The sequence below is a fragment of the Neofelis nebulosa genome, chromosome 11 (genome assembly GCF_028018385.1).
Source record: "Neofelis nebulosa isolate mNeoNeb1 chromosome 11, mNeoNeb1.pri, whole genome shotgun sequence".
Classification (NCBI taxonomy): domain Eukaryota; kingdom Metazoa; phylum Chordata; class Mammalia; order Carnivora; family Felidae; genus Neofelis; species Neofelis nebulosa.
The window spans coordinates 79,072,195-79,090,324 of record NC_080792.1 but is presented as its reverse complement, the minus strand read 5'-3'; the positions used below and the strand labels follow the sequence as shown (position 1 = coordinate 79,090,324).

The following is an 18,130-nucleotide window of genomic DNA, read 5'->3' as shown; positions in this document are numbered from 1 at the left end:
CGCTCGACTTTACGTGTGGACGCATTACGGCGGCCGAGGAGAGAAATGTGGGCGCGGGCGGTGTTGCTGGGCCATCGGTCCTGGATGGGCTGGCACCGGGGCTTCACCTCCAAGACGGATCCTCAGGTAAAGGCCGGGGGTGTCTAGGCGGGTGGTGAAGCAGGACGGGACACGGAGCAGGTCCCACCCATGACCCCCATTCTCCGCCTCATCCGCCCAGGGTAGTGGCCGTGTCACGGCTGAGGTGATCGAGCACCTGGAGCGTCTAGCGCTTGTGGACTTCGGCAGCCAAGAGGCCGTGGCACGACTGGAGAAAGCCATCGCCTTTGCCGACCGGCTCCGCGCCGTGGACACGGACGGGGTGGAGCCCATGGAATCAGTATTGGAGGACAGGTAAACACTCGAGGCCGCGTACCCCGAAGCCTTGTCTGTTGCGCCTTCGCAGCCATTTGAGGTGGCGATTAGTGTGTCCTTTCACGGAAGGGAAAAAGGCCTTAAGCGAGGTGCAAGAACTTTCCCACGGTCACCCCGCGGGGTAAGTGGTTTCATTCCTTCCCTTGTTCGTTATGGATCCTATCACTCTCGTTTAAAATCCTCCAGGCCTCCCAGTGTAACAAGAACAGTGTTCGAATTGATAACCACCTTCAAGGCCCTACTTCACAGTCTCTGCCTACCCCTTGGACATACTGCTCTACTCCAGCTATATTACCTTTCTTACTATTCCTCCAACATCCCAAATTCGTTCCTTGTGTAGGATCTTTGCGTTTGCTGTTATCTTTTTCTTGGATAGCCTGTCTCCTTGGCATCTCTCCTCTGTTAAGTCCTCTCCTCCAAATGTCCTCTCCCTTTCCAATCACTGACTTCCTTGTTGGATTTTCTTCTCTTTCTTGATTATTTTTGTTGATCTGTCCCTTGTTAATAGAATGTGAGCTCATATTTGACTTGCTTACTTATTGGATCCCTGTCTCAAAATATGTCCTGTACATATTTTCTGGCCTAGTGATCCCTATGGACATATCTGTAAAAGTGCATCCAGTGTTCAGGGTGTCCAGATCTGTTTATAATACAAAACAACAACAACAACAAAAGCCAAGAAGAGGCCCCTGGCTGGCTCAATCAGTAGAGTATATGACTCTTGATCTCTGGGGTCGTCAGTTCCAGCCCTATGCTGGGGGTAGAGTTTACTTAAAATAGATAAATGAATTTTTAAAAAATGTGAGGAGTTCTTGGGTAGCTCAGTTGTTTGGGCATCCGACTTCATCTCAGGTCATGATCTTGTAGTTCATGAGTTCAAGCTCCACATTGGGTTCTCTGCTGTCAGCACAGAGCCCACTTCAGATCCTCTGTCTCCCTTTCTCTCTGCCCCTCCCCCCCTCTCAAAAATAAACATTTTTTAAAAAGTATAAGTTTTTTTTTAAGTTCAAGAAACAAAAAGACAGTCTCTAAGTGTACTTCATGGCTAAATACATCATCATACAATGGAATATTTGACAAATAGTGAAACAGCTATATATACTGACATGGAAAGGTCCCAAGATATATTTAATAAAAAAGGCAAAATTCAGAACATTGTGTATGGGATTATCAATACTTTAATGTGTAATCTATTTGGTATGTTCTGGTATATGCATTAAGTCATGTTTTGTTCCCTCAAAGAGCATGCAAGAAACTTAACAATGATTAGTTTTAAAGAAGGTGGAAATGCAGAGGGAAGTTTTAACTTTTCATTTTATACTGAGGACCAGGACGTTTACAAATGCATAAAGAAATGGGATAATAACACAAATAGTGAGGTAGTATAGTGTAATGCAATACAGGGGCAGGTCTTTGACAAAGTAGTTTTTATTATATAAAAGGGTGCAGCCTCTCCCCACTTCTACCAGTTGTTACCAAATCTTAATATATTTTAAAGATTTAAAAATATATTTAAAAGAAACTGCTCTTGTTTTTTTTTTTTTTTTTTTTTTTTAATTTTTTTTTTCAATGTTTTTTATTTATTTTTGGGACAGAGAGAGACAGAGCATGAACGGGGGAGGGGCAGAGAGAGAGGGAGACACAGAATCGGAAACAGGCTCCAGGCTCCGAGCCATCAGCCCAGAGCCCGACGCGGGCTCGAACTCACGGACCGCGAGATCGTGACCTGGCTGAAGTCGGACGCTTAACCGACTGCGCCACCCAGGCGCCCCTTTTTTTTTTTTTTTTTTTTTTTTTTTTAATTTTTTTTTTCAATGTTTTTTATTTATTTTTGGGACAGAGAGAGACAGAGCATGAACGGGGGAGGGGCAGACAGAGAGGGAGACACAGAATCGGAAACAGAAACTGCTCTTTTTTGAAAAGCAGACTTGTTTTGCTGTTTGGGACTACAGTTTCTTGGGAAGGGTGGGTATGTAGCTCATAAAAAGCAGGGAAGTCTACAGTTCTGCCCTCCCCCCCCCCCTTTTTTAAGTTTATTTATTTTGAGGGAGAGAGAGAGAATCCCAAGGAGGCTCCGCATTGTCAACACAGAGCCCAACACAGGGCTTGAACTCATGAGCCATGACATCATGACCTGAGCCAAAACCACGAGTCGGACCCTTAACTGACTGAGCCACCCAGGTGTCCCTTACCCTTTTCTTGATGGGATTAAAAAAAATACATTCCTAGTATAGGTGAGAGCAAAAAATGATTAGCTGCCATTAGTGCCAATAGAGAGAGACAGACCTTTTTGTAACCATAACCTCTGTGTAAAGTGCTTGCTAGGCTCCTGTTTTCTCCTCCCACCTTTGTTTCTTTCACATCCTTTCTCTTATTTTGTCATCTGATGATCAGGTCTACAGAAGTCAAACAATTTGCCCAAAATTACATAACACTTCAAAATAGAAATCTGATGTCATTCTCTTACCCAAGATTTCAGGCTCTCCAGTGTTCTTTAGGATAAAGACAAAGCTTCACCAGAGCCTACAATGTATCATTTAACCTAGCCCCTGCCTACCTCCAGACAGGGCTGTCACCTTCAGTTCCTTGAGCTCTCCATTCTTTTTCCTTCTTGGAGTTCTGGGCCCTTGCCTTTATCCTTACCTCATCCCTCCTATGATTTTCTTTTGCTTAACTTCATTTCTTCTTCAGATTTCAACTGCCTCTTCCTCAGGGAGATTTTTCATTTTTCTCTATCAAGGCAGGTTCCCTTTCAGCACCTCTCATGGTATTCAGTACAGCTATAATTTTACATGTGTTTATGCATCCGTTTGAGTAATATTTATTTACTTACTTTAATCTCTACACCCAACATAGGATTTGAACTCATGACACTGAGATCAAGAGTCACGTGCTCTACCAACTGGTCCAGTCAGACACCCGTATTTGTAATATTTCATTCTCTGCCCCTCTCCTATTGCTTATCCATGTTCCAGGGAGCTTATCTATTATTGCTCATCATATTCTCAGTGTCTAGCACCAAGCACTCAGTAAATATTTGTTGAATGTTCTTTATTAGTATCTTTAGGAAAGGAGCAAATAGAAGAACAAAGAGGAGTCAGAATTTCCCCAATCATCTAAAGGGGAACTATAGAGAAGTGCAACTATTACTCAGGGAAGAATTGTGAAAAGGGGATTTGGATCTGGTAGGTGGAATAGTGACTTGGTATTCAGTGGTCTGCAGTCTTGCCATAAACTTGGAAACCAGTTTGGGTTTCTGATTCCATTTTAGAGATGTAGCACTTGTAAGACTTTCATGTTTTTGAACATACTGCCTCACTGATGTTTGAAATGGAACCCAGTTAAGGCAAGTATTAAACCATTTTAGGCCACACTAGGTGTAAAAGCACTGAGGCTATTAGGAATCTCTTGGCACATTAATACCTTACCTGATCATTCGGATTGAGCTAAAAAGCATTAGCACGCTTACATGCCAGGTGCCAAGATTTTTTATGTGTTATCTCAGTTGTCACATACAAACCTGGAAGGTAAATACTAGTATATGCTTTACAGATGAAGAAACCAAGGCTCAGAAAGCTTATGTAATATGCCCCAGAGTTTCACAGATTTAGTAAGAGAATCCAGGACTTGGAACCCAGAGCCTCAGCTCTCAAATACTGTTCTAGATATGCCGTCTAGGGGCGCCTGGGTGGCTCAGTCGGTTAAGCAGCCGACTTTGGCTCAGGTCATGATCTCAGTCCGTGAGTTTGAGCCCCGCGTCGGGCTCTGTGCTGACAGCTGAGAGCCTGGAGCCTGTTTCAGATTCTGTGTCTCCCTCTCTCTGACCCTCCCCCATTCATGCTCGGTCTCTGTCTCAAAAATAAATAAACGTTAAAAAAAATTAAAAAAAAAAAAGATATGCCATCTAAAGTCAGCCTCTAGAACCTTAATTCTCTCTTATCTCAAGAGGGACTCAGATGATGACAGCTCTGACTGCAGCCAAATACTTCAGTACTTAGGCTGTCCCTCAGAGTCTTATTCAAACTGAAAATTCTTAGCCAAATTGATTAACTCTCATTCCAGTCTGCATCAAATTAGAAATTGATTAGGCAGGAGGGAAAAGGCTTATTATAGATGGAAATAGAGTGAGGCCCAGAAAAATGACTTGTGGCAGCCCAACACCAGCAGCAGAACTCTTATCTGGTCAGTCCAAGGGCCGATAGAGGTACTTCTTCCTCAGTGCTGCCATAGTGCTTTCCATTAAACTGCTTTTTATTAGCATCTTCCAGTTACTGGTTAATGTGACATGTCTATAAACTTTAGAGGGCAAGGATTTCTAGTTCACAGAAGCCTTTCTCAACCAGGATTTTTCATCTGAACCAGAACGCATAAAGATTCAAGTGGCTTTTTTCAGTGCTTCCAAGGAGTACATAATTCATACTAGCCCAGAGACATAGTTGATTTATTATCACATTGGGTGCCCTATAGCATTTGGGCTTAATCCTCTTGTCAAACCCTGAGAAATGAGGTCAGGTAGACATTTAGTCAATCAGTAATTTAGAGGCACCTAAAAATTTCATTGGGTCCCATTTGGATTTTGTGTGATTCTGAGATCAAGAAAAGTTAGGTGACTTGCCAAGTGAACTACTGAGGTGCCACCCTCACAGAGACCCTGATTTCAGTAGTCTAGGATTATGGAAATAGGAAGGTGTGGATTTCTTCTGGAAACAACTCCATCATAATCAGTATTTAGGTAAAAATGTGTGGTATTTAAAGGAGTGAATTTTTTTCTGGAAACATCACTTACATAGGAAACTGGATTACCAAATGAGTGAATAAATCCATTGCTAATACATCTACTGTGGGGAAGCAGTAGCTTTTCACCACCTGTTGGTGGTACCAGAGGCTTACTTCATCAGACTCTTCAAGTGCCCCGGGACAATTCAGTCTTCAGTCTGTAGGGACTAGGCAGGCAATGCATGATTACAGCAGGTTAAGTGCATAGGTGTACTGAGTGGTGGGGACTGAGGTGTGCCTGTGTGCACTAACTCTTTCTGTAAGGAGCAGGTGCTATTCGGCACCCACCTCTTACCGTGGTGAAAATGCAGGCCCAGCATTATCAGATCTTCTTTAATATTTAATCTTCCCAGCAATTCTATGAAGCATTCCACAAATAAGGAAACAGGTACATGGAGAGGGTTAAGTAACTTGCCCATGTGCCATGTGTGGCACTAAGATTTGAATTCAGCTGACTCAGGAGCCCTGAGTCATTTTTTTCTACCACCCAACAGAAATATAAACTCCAGAAGGTCCAGTGGTTACCTTTACAGATAATTTTTATTTTGTTCTCCAAGTTTTCTTAAGCCCCTGTATGGTTTGAAAAAAAAATCAAGTGCAACCTTCATTTTTCTGGCAAGAGAGTGAAGGTCTGGAAAGATCATTCTTATTCAAGGCCACACAGTTAAGATAGTGCCAGATCCTGGAACAGACTCCAGCTCTGTCCCGTCCATACCATGTTTATTGTGTCTAGCCCTAGGGTAAGTGCCACAAAAGAAACAGAACTAGGCCTTTCCTAGAAGAACCTTATCATGACAACTTAGCCCTCTGCAGCCTTTGCCTGGATGTTCATGTAATGTCCTTGCCCTTTTGTCCTGTTAGGCTTGGCCCTCAGTCTATGTCTGGCTCTAAGTGGAACGAGTTTGCCTGCTCCCCTATCAGTGATTGAGCAGAGAGACTGCTTATTTTTCAGCTCAAGTATCTAGAAGCAGACTCAGACTATATTTTGCCATGCACTTGTAAACCTTCAAACGGCAGTGAAGCCCCATAGATATGTTCAATTCCAGTTTGGTTTCACTAGCTTGCCATTTAGATACTTTAATGAAGCCATGAGGCTCAGAGAACAGTGGGAGATTCTTGAGCTATGTAAGGGCAGATACTTTCATATTCATAAAGGTGGCTACAGTGAAAAAACAACTCATCTTATGGGTACAAGGGGTACAGAACTGTGCTCAGACTCCATCCTGTCACTTAGGAGCTAATATCCTTAAAACACTAATAACCACTCTTGAGCAAGTTTCTTCACCTGCCTGGAAGCCCATTTCCCATCCCAACAATCCAGTGGTTTCTTGCCCATCCTTTAGCAGTGACATCACCTATTCTGAATGTCTGTTCCTCACCCAGGCTAGATTAGGTGCCCCTTTCTATTCCCTTGGCAAGCTTTGCTTACCTGTTAGATTTAACACATTTTATTGTAATTGCCTTACCTGTCTTCACCAAAAGCAACTTACCCATGGTTGAACATATCAGTCCTGAGGGATAATTATCACTTACCTCACTGAGTGGTTGAGAGAATCTATCAACTGCAGATTGTTATTTGGTCTACTGTTGACAAGTCCTCTATCTTTGAACAGTAACCACAACTCAAGAATATGCTGCTCCATTTTTTCCATTCTTGACCCTCTCCACCCATGCTCTAGAAGCCTATTCTCTGAGAAGGTAACCTTGAGCTTCTGGTTTTGTAGATGTCTGTACTTGAGATCTGACAATGTGGTAGAAGGCAACTGTGTTGAAGAACTACTACAAAATGCCCATCGAGTTGTGGAGGAGTATTTTGTGGCTCCCCCAGGTATGTTTTGCCCCAAGTGGTTTAACTGTCCCTCAGTGAACTAAGAACATAGTGGTAGCTGTGAGGCCCAAATTTTGCTACATGAAAGTATTTTGAGAAGTATAAAGTAGGAACTAGGTGAAGGTGGTCAAAAAGTACAAACTTCACTGCAGAACAGAATGACTATAGTTTACAGTACTGTACTCTGTATTTGAAAGTTGCTAGAGAGTAGATCTTAAAAGTTCCCACCACAAGAAAAAAATCAGAACTATGTGAGATATTAACTAATCTTGTGGTAATCATTCTGCAGTATATACATATATTAAATCATTGTGTTGTACACCTTAAACTTACAGTGTTACATCAATTATTTCTCAATAAAACTGGAACTAATGAAAAAAACCCGTATTTATTAATAGTGGAAAAAAAAAAAGCATAAATCAAATACAGGTGGTGGCATTAAGGTGGCAGTAGAGTCCAGGGGTCATGTTTCCTTCTAGGGACCAGTCTATAATAGGAATGAACAAAACAGCCCTGTAGCGGGGAGAGGTGTATACAGTGGCACATCTGGAGCTCAAGCTCTGCCTAAAAGGGCATTCACTGCTCCTCATTCAGTGCCAGGCAGTAATGTGAGCCCATATTCGCAGAGAACCCAGACATCTGGCATTTTCGTTGGGGCACCGGGGGGTATTTCCCAAATTTTAAGTACGGGAGCTAATTCAAAGATTTAAAAAACAAACAAACAAACAAACAAAAAAAAAAACATAAAACATACCTGCAAGCCAGATGCATCCTGGGAGCCATCAGTTTGCAACCCTGGTGTTGAGATTTGCATCTTTAAAATTTGCTGTGACTATTATAAATGAAAACTTAAAAATAACTCTGGGCCAATAATAAAATCCAGAATCCTGGGTGGGTTGAACTTTTTAGCTCCTCTACAGATGGGTGGGTCTTCAGAATGCAGAACTGCTGCACCCATCTGGACATGTGGGAATGTGAGCTTGAGCACTCAGGTAGATGGTTTTCCAAATGCCAGCTTCAGTCAGGAGATCACCTCAGAGGAGAACCATTCTAAGTAGTCTCAGAGACAAACATCAGTCCCCCAGTGCAAGGATTACCTCTTTGATCAAGACTAGTCAGTCAAGACCAGTCAGTTAAAGGAAAGCGCTGCTTGAAGCCAGTATGGGAAAGGAAGCTTAAAAGCTTGTGGGCTTGGGCTTGGAGTGCCTGGCTGGCTCAGTTAGTAGAGCATGTGGCTTTTTTTTTTTTTTTTTTTTGAGAGGGAGAGAATCTTAAGCAGGCTCCACACCCAGTGTGGAGCCCAACACAGGGCCTGATCTCATGACCATGAGATCATGACCTGAGCCAACATTAAGAGTTGGACACTCAACTGACTGAGCCACTCAGGCACCCTGAGCACATGTGACTCTTGATCTCAGGGTCTTGAGTTCAAACCTCTCATCCAGCACGGAGCCTACTTAAAAATAATAAAAATTAAAAAAAAAAAAAAAAGGTGTGGGCTCAACTCTTAATCAGGCCCCCTGGTTCACTAAACTACCTCAGATTAACTGTGAAGAGAAAAAAGATTTTATAATTTATCTCAGAGCCTGATAGTTGTCACTATTTTAACAGACATAGCCATTGATCACATATGTTATTTCTCAAATAGAACTTTGTGTCAGACTTTGCTTTTTGGGAAAGTGAATTTACAATTATTAATGTCCTTCCTTCCACTCCTATGTGCATATTAACTGGCTAACCTGTCTCTGCTCCTTATTGAAAAGTGTGCATTTATTAGGATTCACTTGTAACTGTTATTCTTTCAGACACTCAGAAATAACAGGGTAGTAGCTACACTTATTTGCATTGCTTATTTTTCGTGACAAACCAAGTGATAAGTTAGCTCAGTTGAGTCAGTTGGGAAACAGGCTCAGCTATAACATTCTTTTTCGTTATTGTTTCAAACAGGTAATATCTCTTTGCCAAAGCAGGATGAACAGCCCTTTTCACACAACTGACTAGCTATTCGTGGAGGCCCAAAGATAGTATTTTGTTACCACGAACACAAATATTTCCACTTTCTTCGGTTACCTGAAAAAAACTGATGTTTAAGTGATTTTTAGTAACTAACTCTCTGAAGACAACATTGGGAGATATCTAGCCAAAACAAGGCAATGAGTTCCTGCTTCTACTGGAAGTAAAAGGTACTGTCACTTTCTGAGGAAATGAATCAAATATTTATTCACACAGTGTTCAGTATAGGTTATTCTCCTTTATCTCCTCCCAAAACAGTGGTCTACCAAACTGTACGTAAATCGGTTTTTCTATTTATGTTAACTATTAGACAGTGTATCTGATCGCTATATGACAACCTGTGTTGTACTTTTCAGTTGCTGTTTCTGTCATCTAAGAAACCTTGTATCTTTACCAAACAAACTCAGATTTGTTCCTGGGTACCCACTTTATTCAGAGCAGAAGGCTAACTTTCTCCTAATGTCTGAAGAGTGTTCAAAGTAGACTCTACAGCTTGGGAACTCCTAACCTACAATCATCCACCATCCCACAAAGTCATTACACTCAAAATGGATACTAGCCATAGCTATAGTTTTTCTGAAAAGAACTTACAATAAAAGTAGCCCTGGAATAGCTAACAGTACTATATCGAACACTAAAAATTTGTTAAGAGGGTAGATACTATATTAAATGTTCTTACCACAAATAAATCTTAAAGAAGTAGGGAGGAGACTTGGGGAGGTGATGGATATGGTTATAGCTTTGACGGGGTGATCGGTATATACTTAACCCCAAACTCATTGATTCGTATACATTAAATAAGTACAGCCTTTTACATATCAATCATACTTCAATAAAGTGGCTTTTTAACAAAAAGACCCAGGTCTGGAACAAAGTAGCCTCCCTGTCCCCACCACGATTATTGAATTGAGTAGAATCCAAGATACTGGAGTTTTTTGATTTTGTGTTTTAAGAAGGCTCAGATACCAAAGTTAAGTAAAACAGATTGAGGGGTAAAAGTGATAGAAGCAAAAATTAAAGAGATTTTTTCCCCCCCTCCAAACCGCCAGAGTTGGTTTTAAGAATTTTCCAGTGATCTTTATGCTACTTCCAACTTTAAAAGGTCTGCTTTATTCTTCGCATTCCTTTGCCCTATCTTAAATGCTCCTTTTTTCTTTAAAGTGGCTTCATTTAGGGGCACCTAAGTGGCTCAGTTGGTTAAGCATCCAATTCTTGGTTTCGGCTCAGGTCGTGATCTCACAGCTTTGTGGTTCAATCCCCGCATCGGGCTCTGCACTGGCAGCACAGAGCCTGCTTGGGATTCTCTCTCCCTCTTCCACTCACGCTGTGTGCCTCTCTCTCAAAATAAATAAACTTAAAAAAATTTTTTTTTAAATAATAAAGCACCTTCATTTATAAACTTGGCCTTCAATTATAAGCCTGAACCAACTCTTGGGATTGAAATTTTCAAAACCACCATCATAGCAACTATCTTTGTCCCCAAATAAAGTTATCCACTCCTGCTCCTTACCAACTGGGTGCAGCTGCCACTACAACTCAATGACTTTTTTTTTTTAAATCAGTGTGCCTATTTGATGAAATCTATTAACTTAATCAAGGACAACCACACATGTCAATTACTAAACGTTTAAAATATATTTCTAAACAGAATGGGCCGACTCAGTCACAGTAACTGCTGATCTCCATAGTAGAGCAACCCACAAAGACACAGCACTGATTTTTTTCCCATAATCAGGGGTGAAAAATATACAACTTATTTCTGAACCAAAACCACAATTTCTGCAGTTTATAATGTTTCACTGCCAATATGGCCCTGGTAGAAATTATGTATTTTATTTCCTTAAAAAAAAAATTAAAAAAATTTCCTAAGACACTAAATCATCAATCTGGAATGTAGATTCTGAGCACAAAGAGCTCAGTTCACCTAAAAAATAAAGAAAAATTTCCCATCACCTGTCTCAGTAGGGCCTGAAAGGAGAGAAGTAGTGTGGGGAACCCCTGCTTTGGTATGGAGAGTCACGGCCCCTTGACCCAGAACGAGACCGTGAGTAGCCATAGCTGGTGCTTCTCTCTGGATAAACTCGGATGTAGGAAGTTTCACCCTGAAATTCAAACAAAAAGAGCGAAGGAAAAAATAAGACTCAGAGAAATACAGCACACTAAAACTTAACATGGCTGCCTAACAATAATAGTTAAGTACCGAGCACTTACTGTTTGTCTGGCATGATGTCATCTCATTAAACCCTCACAACAATGCTATGCCCTAGGTAGGTTTACCAGCACATTTCAACAATGAGAAAACAATGTTATAATCTATTCCAGGGTGACACATACAATAAATGACAACTTCCCATGTTGTAAATGAGCTGAAATACTAGCTACTACGATGAACATATCTGAATTACTACCACTGACTCCTGAATCTAAGAACTGGAAAGGATCTCAGAGGTCATTCAGTTCAATCCCCTGCCACCTCATATATGCGTTTGAGGATGGGTTCCTATGGAAGAAGCTAACCAGTATTCAACACCTCTCAGGTGTCAGGACCTGGGTTAGATACTCGTAAGTTAGCTTCCTGGCAAATCCTATGAGACAGTGCTATTATTGTTCATGTTTTGCATATCGAGGGACCAAAGTTCAGAGAATAACTCTGCTAAGAAATAAATGAGTGAGTGGCAGAGGAGTCATGTCTAGGCTGGCCTGTGTTCAGGCCCTTTGCCCTCAGCCAACACTCTCAAAGGATCTAAAGATGCTAAGATGAAAGAAGTCAGATGTGGAATTCCCTAGGTAAAGTCAGTAATTGGATTTATCCTTACTGAGACCCTGCTTTGCAGTGTAACTAAGGACCAGATGTTTTGTTTCTGCTCCAAATTCAGTCTGAGTAAAAGCAATGTTAAGCTGTGTACTTTCCAAGCCATAAAATTAGGGAATTATATGAATCCTTAGAAAAAGAAATAGATCCTTGGGGCTCCTGGGTGACTCAGTCAGTTGAGCAGCCAACTCTTGATTTCAGCTTAGGTCATGATGCCAGGGTTGTGGGCTCAAGCCCCAAGTCCATGCTCAGTTTGGAGCCTGCTTAAGATTCTCTCCCTCTGCCCGTCTCCCTCACTCGTACTCACTCGCTCTCTCTAAAAAAAGGAAGGAAGGAAGGAAAGAAAGAAGGAAGGAAAAGGAAATGGACCCAGAAATTCATATCTCCAGACGTCTAAATCCCATAAGTCAGGACAATATAAACAGTAAAAAAAGAATGTCCAGTTGTTCTGCTCTCTGGTCTCAATGGTATCAAAAGGACAGTCAACATATGAATCAGATAGAAAGATCCAAAGTAGCAGCTGCCTTCTTGAAAGACATCAAGAACTAAGTCTTGAGGGTAAGGTCATTATAAGAAAATGCCAAGATGGCTAAGGTTTCAAAGAGGATCCTGCACTACTTTGGGAAAGGCAAAATTAAGTGTACAACTTGGCCCAACAGCAGTACCTAGAAAAGCTGAGATGCTGAGGCTGGCTTGCAGAACCCAGACTAGACCCAGAGGAGGGACAACCATAATGATCAGGTTCACAGAGGTACACTGCAGATTAAACCAGCTGTGAAGGGAATGGTATCACAGAATAGCTCACCACATTATGACAGACTGCACCAGTATTCTCTCCGGGTTAAAAATACTATGACTGCAGATTTCTCTGTTATGACCCTGCAGGACTCAGGCAAGATGAATTCCTTGACTTTTCCACTTAAGACAGATCTTTAATGGTACTGTGAGGTCCTCAAATGGCAAATGCATGGCCTGTTGCTACTTCTCTAGATCAGCTTCAGGTGGAGTGGCCTGGGTGCAAGCTCAACAGAAGGTGGGAACCCACCTCATGAGAGCGGAATTTGGTGTCATCCAGTTTACGGAGGGCATATTCCATGTCTTCTTTTCGGAGATATTCCACCATCCCCATTCCATCCTTCTGCACATCTGCATAACAGACGTCCCCAGCTTCTCTCATGTGATCCTTCAGATCCTGCCAGCTGCCTGATGGAGGAAGTCCTAGGCATGGACAACATAAGAGGCCATATCCTTCAGCCATGTTAACTGACCTGTTAAGAGCCAGCAATACCTAGGGTCCCTTTTCCATCAATCACTCACTACTTTTAAATCCTGAGGATCCCCAAATCATAAACTGTAGGGACATAAATCCAGAAAAGAGCACTAAAGTATGTGTAATAAACCACTGTAAGAAGCTGGTCCTAGGCTAATTTTCCAGAGACCAAGCCTTTCCAATGGAGCAAGAAGTCTACCCTATTATAGGTTTGATATCTCTGAGATTCACAGCCTGCCTTCCTTTATCCTTCATATTTAATATCAAACTCCCAAGACTTTTGAGTTCTAATTTTTTTCCATTATGAAATTTATCAGTACCAACTGTTTCTTGCTTACTGGGTTCTCAGAACATAGGAATTTTGAAAGTATCCAATGAAGTAATAACCAAGGTGTAGCTGAAGGTAACAACACACCAAAAAATCTAAAGTTTTTCTTGTAGTAGTGAATGACTGACAAATTAAACAAAGTACCTTTTAAAAGATCACCAACATTCTTCAATACAGTGGGGGAAAAGGTAAGACTCAGACGCTAAAACTAGTCGGGAATTATACAACCCTACCTGATGTCATGAAAGGGAAATGTGCTCCTGCTCTCAAAGGCTGTGTTTACCGCTCACAGCTCAGGACTGCAGCCATTTCCTAATAGTTTTCTAAGCAGGATTTCAGAGCAGCATGGAGAGAAAAAAAGATATGTATGACATCCTGAAGGAGGGAATAGAGTTCTGGGGTTAAAAAAATTACAAAGGGACACAAGATAGGCAGATACTGAGAGGATCACTGTTAAGCACCACGGGAGTCTGTTGTGACAGTGTGAAATTCCTATCTAAGAAAGTGCCAAGTTCTTCAATACATTTCACTCCACCATGGTCTTAAAATGCCCCTGTAATGTGCAGAGGGCCCCAGGTCTTCACCACTGTATTAATATTTTGAAAAGATGCGTACACCTCTGAGCTTGCCATTTCATCACTTGTGAACATTTCATTTAGACATTTCATTCTATATCATTCTATATTCTGCAAAACAATCCCTAAAACTTAAAGTTGTTTTGTTTTCTCTTTTGTATAATTCCAAAGCCACCACCAAAATCTGGTGTTTTTCACGATCCAAGGCCGAACAGTTATTCAAATCTGGCTCCTGGAATGTCTAGCAAATCTGAAACCTAGTACATTCCAAAAGAAAACATCTATAGAATTCTAGCTCCGGGGTTTTGCCATCATCTTCCCTCTCAACAGGAGGAAACTCCTTTATAAAAAGCAAATTTATGGGGACGCCTGGGTGCCTCAGTCAGTTGAGTGTCTGACTTCAGTTCAGGCCACGATCTCACAGTTCATGACTTCAAGCCCCACATCAGGCTTTGTACTGAGAGCACAGAGCCTGGAGCTTGCTTTGAGTTCTGTGTCTCCCTCTCTCTCTGCCCCTCCCCTTCATGCTCTATCTCGCTCTTAAAAATAAAAATGAACATTAAAAAAAAAAAAAGGCAAATTTATGTTCTACCAAGGCTGTACTACCAATGCAGTTTCATTTGCAAGATACCTGCCTGCCTCACTGGCAAGACTGCGGGGCTTCAGACTGTGCACAGTCTACTGAAAAGAAAGCCTGCGTTCCATGCAAAGTAACAGCTAACATTTCTTGGAGGCCAGACTGTGTGCTAAGTATTTTACATGCATCACCTTATTCGGTTTGAAAAGAACATACCTGAAACAAGAACTCGGAAATCAGATCTTCTTGTAGGAGGCCCATTCCTCCCACCGCGGGGCCACCCACCCCGACTGCCATAAGTCCTGGGGAACTCCACACGAAGCCGACACTGGCCATAATCATAACCATTCCTTCCATAAATCGCATCCTCAGCATCTCTGCAAAGAAAAGTTTGTGGAGTTAGTGCTGCTCAGGAGGCTGACTGACTTCCCAGTGAGGGGCATGAGTAACAAGTATAAAAGGGAAACCTAGAATTGAGAAAAACAATCTTGATGCACTATTGCTTTGAAGATACTTCGTGGTATTAGATTTAAACTTTACAGCTGTCCCACACAGGGTTTTCTAGATATGAAATGATAATGAAACAGTAAAGAGATTACTTATAAGAGGATTCATTCAGAAAAAAGAATTGGCAGGTAAGTGATTTCATCAGTATATTTCTCTAACCCTGTTAGCAGTTTCTTAAAATGCCCTCCACACACTAGTCCTTTAATAATTAACAAGGATTGGTACCATCAAATCTATAGAAAGAAAAATCATTTAGGGGCGCCTGGGTGGCTCAGTCGGTTGAGCATCCGACTTCGGCTCAGGTCATGATCTCAAGGTCTGTGGGTTCGAGCCCCGCATCGGGCTCTGTGCTGACAGCTCAGAGCCTTTGAGCCTGCTTCAGATCCTGTGTCTCCCCCTCTCTCTGCCCCTCCCCCGCTCTCACCTTTGTCTTACTCTGTCTCTCAAAAATAAATAAATGTAAAAAAAAAAAAAAAAGAAAAATCATTTAAAAAGAAATCAGGCTCTGGGGAGGGGCCTGGGTGGCTCAGTTAAGTGTCTGATTCTTGATTTCGGCTCAGGTCATGATCTCACAGTTGTGGGATTGAGCCCTATATCCAGCTCTGTCATGAGCGTGGAGCCTGCTTGAGATTCTCTCTCTGCCCCTCTATCCCACTCGGACTCTCTCCCTCTCTCAAAAATAAATTCATAAACTTAAAAAATCAGACTGAAAGTAGTATTTTGTGAGGAATATGGAACTCTCTCATGTGTACTTTTTCAGCATGGTTTGGAAAACTAAGTTGTGGAGACTGCTCTCTGGGTACAGTTCTGCCAGAGAGGTAAATATTCAATGAAGTCACTTCCAGTCTTCCCTAGGGCTCTAGTAGAACCAAGCTGGTTCTCCACCACTGGATTGGAGAAAGAATGGCCTCAGTGCTTGGATGGACAAGCAGAGCCAAAGATGTACTAATGAAGGCATCATTCAGTTGTCACAGCACATAATTGCTTACCACAATTCTAGTCACCGGGTTAAAAGCAAGGACCACAACCAGTGCAAACCTGGCTATATTTATAATGAAGTGAAGGAGAGGCAGAACTGCTAGGGTTAAAGAGTGGATTTCAAAGCAGACTGACCAGTTCCAATCATTACCCTACTTACCAGTAGCCGTCTTTGGGTAAGTGCTTTTATCAAGTTTTCACGTCTCTTAAATGTGAACAACATGCCTCCCTCACAGAGTTGTCATAAGGATTAAAGAAGGTACTACGTGTGCAGTGCTCTAACGATATCAAAAGATAGCTTTTCTATTATGAAAGGAGGGAAGAGATGACAATGCAGCACATCACACAGGAAGTTTGTGTTCTAAAGGGCAGCACAGGGGGGGTTCAAATCCTACCTTATCCCTTACTAGCATTCTCTCTTATCAGCAACTCTAAATCCCCAGTTTCTTCATTCGTAAGATGTGGTTAACACTACCTCTTTTATAGGTTGTTGAAAACGCTAAAGTGGTACTTGACACACAGTGACTTCAAAAAACACACCGGAACAGTCACAGAGGTGCAACCTCCAGTTTCAGTGTGAAAATGCCCAGTTCCGTTTTTGAGGCAAATGGCAGCTCTGTGGGGATCATCAAAGCCTCAGAGTGCCTCCTACCTCCTCCACAGAGGCCCTCCTGGCCCTATGCCACTACACCAGGTAGGCAAGACACCCGAAAGACAGTCCTTGCAGCAGAGCCCGCCCGGCGCACACTAGGTGAAGCATTCCCTGGGTCAATGCTGGGAAACACTGGGCTCTCATGGACCCCGGGTGGAGTGACCAGTCCAATGCGGCGGCTTCTGGGAACCACCAACCGCAGTTTTGAAAGTTCCCAGACCTTTTCTGGCCATCAGGCCTACAAAGTTTGCAAAAATCAAAAAGACCCCTTCGAGCCAGTTTAGGGATCAAATGCTTGGGGCCCTAAGCGTCTAGCGGTGTCTCCCTCAGAGGAGTGGACTGAAATCAGACACCCCCCACCCCCGACCATTTTGGAAGTTCTTCCAAAGCCCTGGTGCTTTTAGAAGGACAAGGCCGGGACCTTGTGAGGAGGGGCGCGCGCAGGTGGAGATCTGGGCCATCACAGAGACCCCCTTTCACCCTCCAAAGGCAACCACATCCCCGCAGTCTGTTCCCCGCTAACGGCGAGTTCTGGCTGGGGGGAGGGGTGGGCAGGGAGGGCGCCTGGCCACTTCTCTTCACCGAGTCCGAGTCCTCTCCCGGCTGGTTCCGGGCCCAAGGTGCCCTGGGCCGCTTCCCCTGAAGGCTGCCCCTCCAGCCATGAGGGAGAGAACGGTCGCGTGTACCATCCCCGAGGCCAGTCTGGGCGGGCCGGGGCCCTCCACAGGCCCAGCTTTTGTTTTTTAAATAAAGTAAAAAAATAGTCCTAGAGGAAGTGACGACGGAGCAAAGGACGGCCAGAGCGGGCGGTGAGAGGCCTCATCCTCCACCCGGGGGCGCCGTGAGGGGTCTGCGCTGAGGGGGGAGGGGAGGCCCCACAGGGGAGGAGGGAAGGCGGGGGCCCGGGGGCCCGGGGTCTCGGGCGGGCGGAGCGGGACCTCACCGGGGGTCCTCGAAGCGCACGAAGGCGAAGGGCACGAGGCCGTGCCGGTTCTTGAGCTCGATCTCGCGGATGCGGCCGTACTTGTAGAACAGGTCCTCCAGGTCCTTCTCGCGCACGTCGGTCGGAAGGTTCCCCACGTAGATGCGCCCGTCTCCCTCGCCGCCGCGCTCGTCCGCCCAGCCCGACATCCGCACCGCCCGACGCCGCGGGCCCGCCGCAGCCCACGTCGCCGCCGCCGCCTCAGCCGGGGTCCCCCCGCAGCGTCCCCGCGGGCTCGGAGGCGCTCAGCCGCACTGCATTGTGGGAACGGCGGAGCGGAAGCGAAGGGGTCGACGGAGGCAAAAAGAATCGTCTTAAAGGGGACGCGCTGCGATGACCGCGCGTGCGCGCAGGCCGGCGCCCCCTGTAGGCGCGTGTGGGCTCGAGGGCGACTAGAGAGAGAGATTGGAGTCCCGTG

General features: G+C 43.7%; 2 protein-coding genes across 2 annotated transcripts; one reads left to right on the top strand and one right to left on the bottom strand.

The window, feature by feature from the left end:
- On the top strand, nucleotides 1-10,401 carry GATC (glutamyl-tRNA amidotransferase subunit C). Its single transcript, XM_058691097.1, has 4 exons — nucleotides 1-126; nucleotides 221-393; nucleotides 6,915-7,018; nucleotides 8,966-10,401. Exons 1-4 carry the CDS (start codon nucleotides 46-48, stop codon nucleotides 9,013-9,015), a joined length of 408 nt encoding a protein of 135 aa, XP_058547080.1. The 5' UTR covers nucleotides 1-45; the 3' UTR covers nucleotides 9,016-10,401.
- A 242-nt stretch (nucleotides 10,402-10,643) lies between these two features.
- Nucleotides 10,644-17,987, bottom strand: SRSF9 (serine and arginine rich splicing factor 9). The gene is made up of 4 exons (XM_058691096.1): nucleotides 17,674-17,987; nucleotides 14,810-14,970; nucleotides 12,889-13,061; nucleotides 10,644-11,133 (listed from the first exon to the last, which is right to left on the bottom strand). Exons 1-4 carry the CDS (start codon nucleotides 17,859-17,861, stop codon nucleotides 10,990-10,992), a joined length of 666 nt encoding a protein of 221 aa, XP_058547079.1. The 5' UTR covers nucleotides 17,862-17,987; the 3' UTR covers nucleotides 10,644-10,989.
- Nucleotides 17,988-18,130: the final 143 nt, after the last annotated feature.

What these genes read in the sequence shown, in the direction of transcription:
- SRSF9 (XM_058691096.1), bottom strand. Translation starts at nt 17,861, where the DNA reads ATGTCGGGCTGGGCGGACGAGCGCGGCGGCGAGGGAGACGGGCGCATC. An exon ending in TTTCCGAGTTCTTGTTTCAG is followed by an intron (nt 13,062 to 14,809) that starts GTATGTTCTTTT and finishes GTCCATGCCTAG; the next exon opens with GACTTCCTCCATCAGGCAGC. An exon ending in CCAAATTCCGCTCTCATGAG is followed by an intron (nt 11,134 to 12,888) that starts GTGGGTTCCCAC and finishes TTTGAATTTCAG; the next exon opens with GGTGAAACTTCCTACATCCG.
- GATC (XM_058691097.1), top strand. Translation starts at nt 46, where the DNA reads ATGTGGGCGCGGGCGGTGTTGCTGGGCCATCGGTCCTGGATGGGCTGG. An exon ending in GAATCAGTATTGGAGGACAG is followed by an intron (nt 394 to 6,914) that starts GTAAACACTCGA and finishes CTGGTTTTGTAG; the next exon opens with ATGTCTGTACTTGAGATCTG. An exon ending in GTATTTTGTGGCTCCCCCAG is followed by an intron (nt 7,019 to 8,965) that starts GTATGTTTTGCC and finishes TGTTTCAAACAG; the next exon opens with GTAATATCTCTTTGCCAAAG.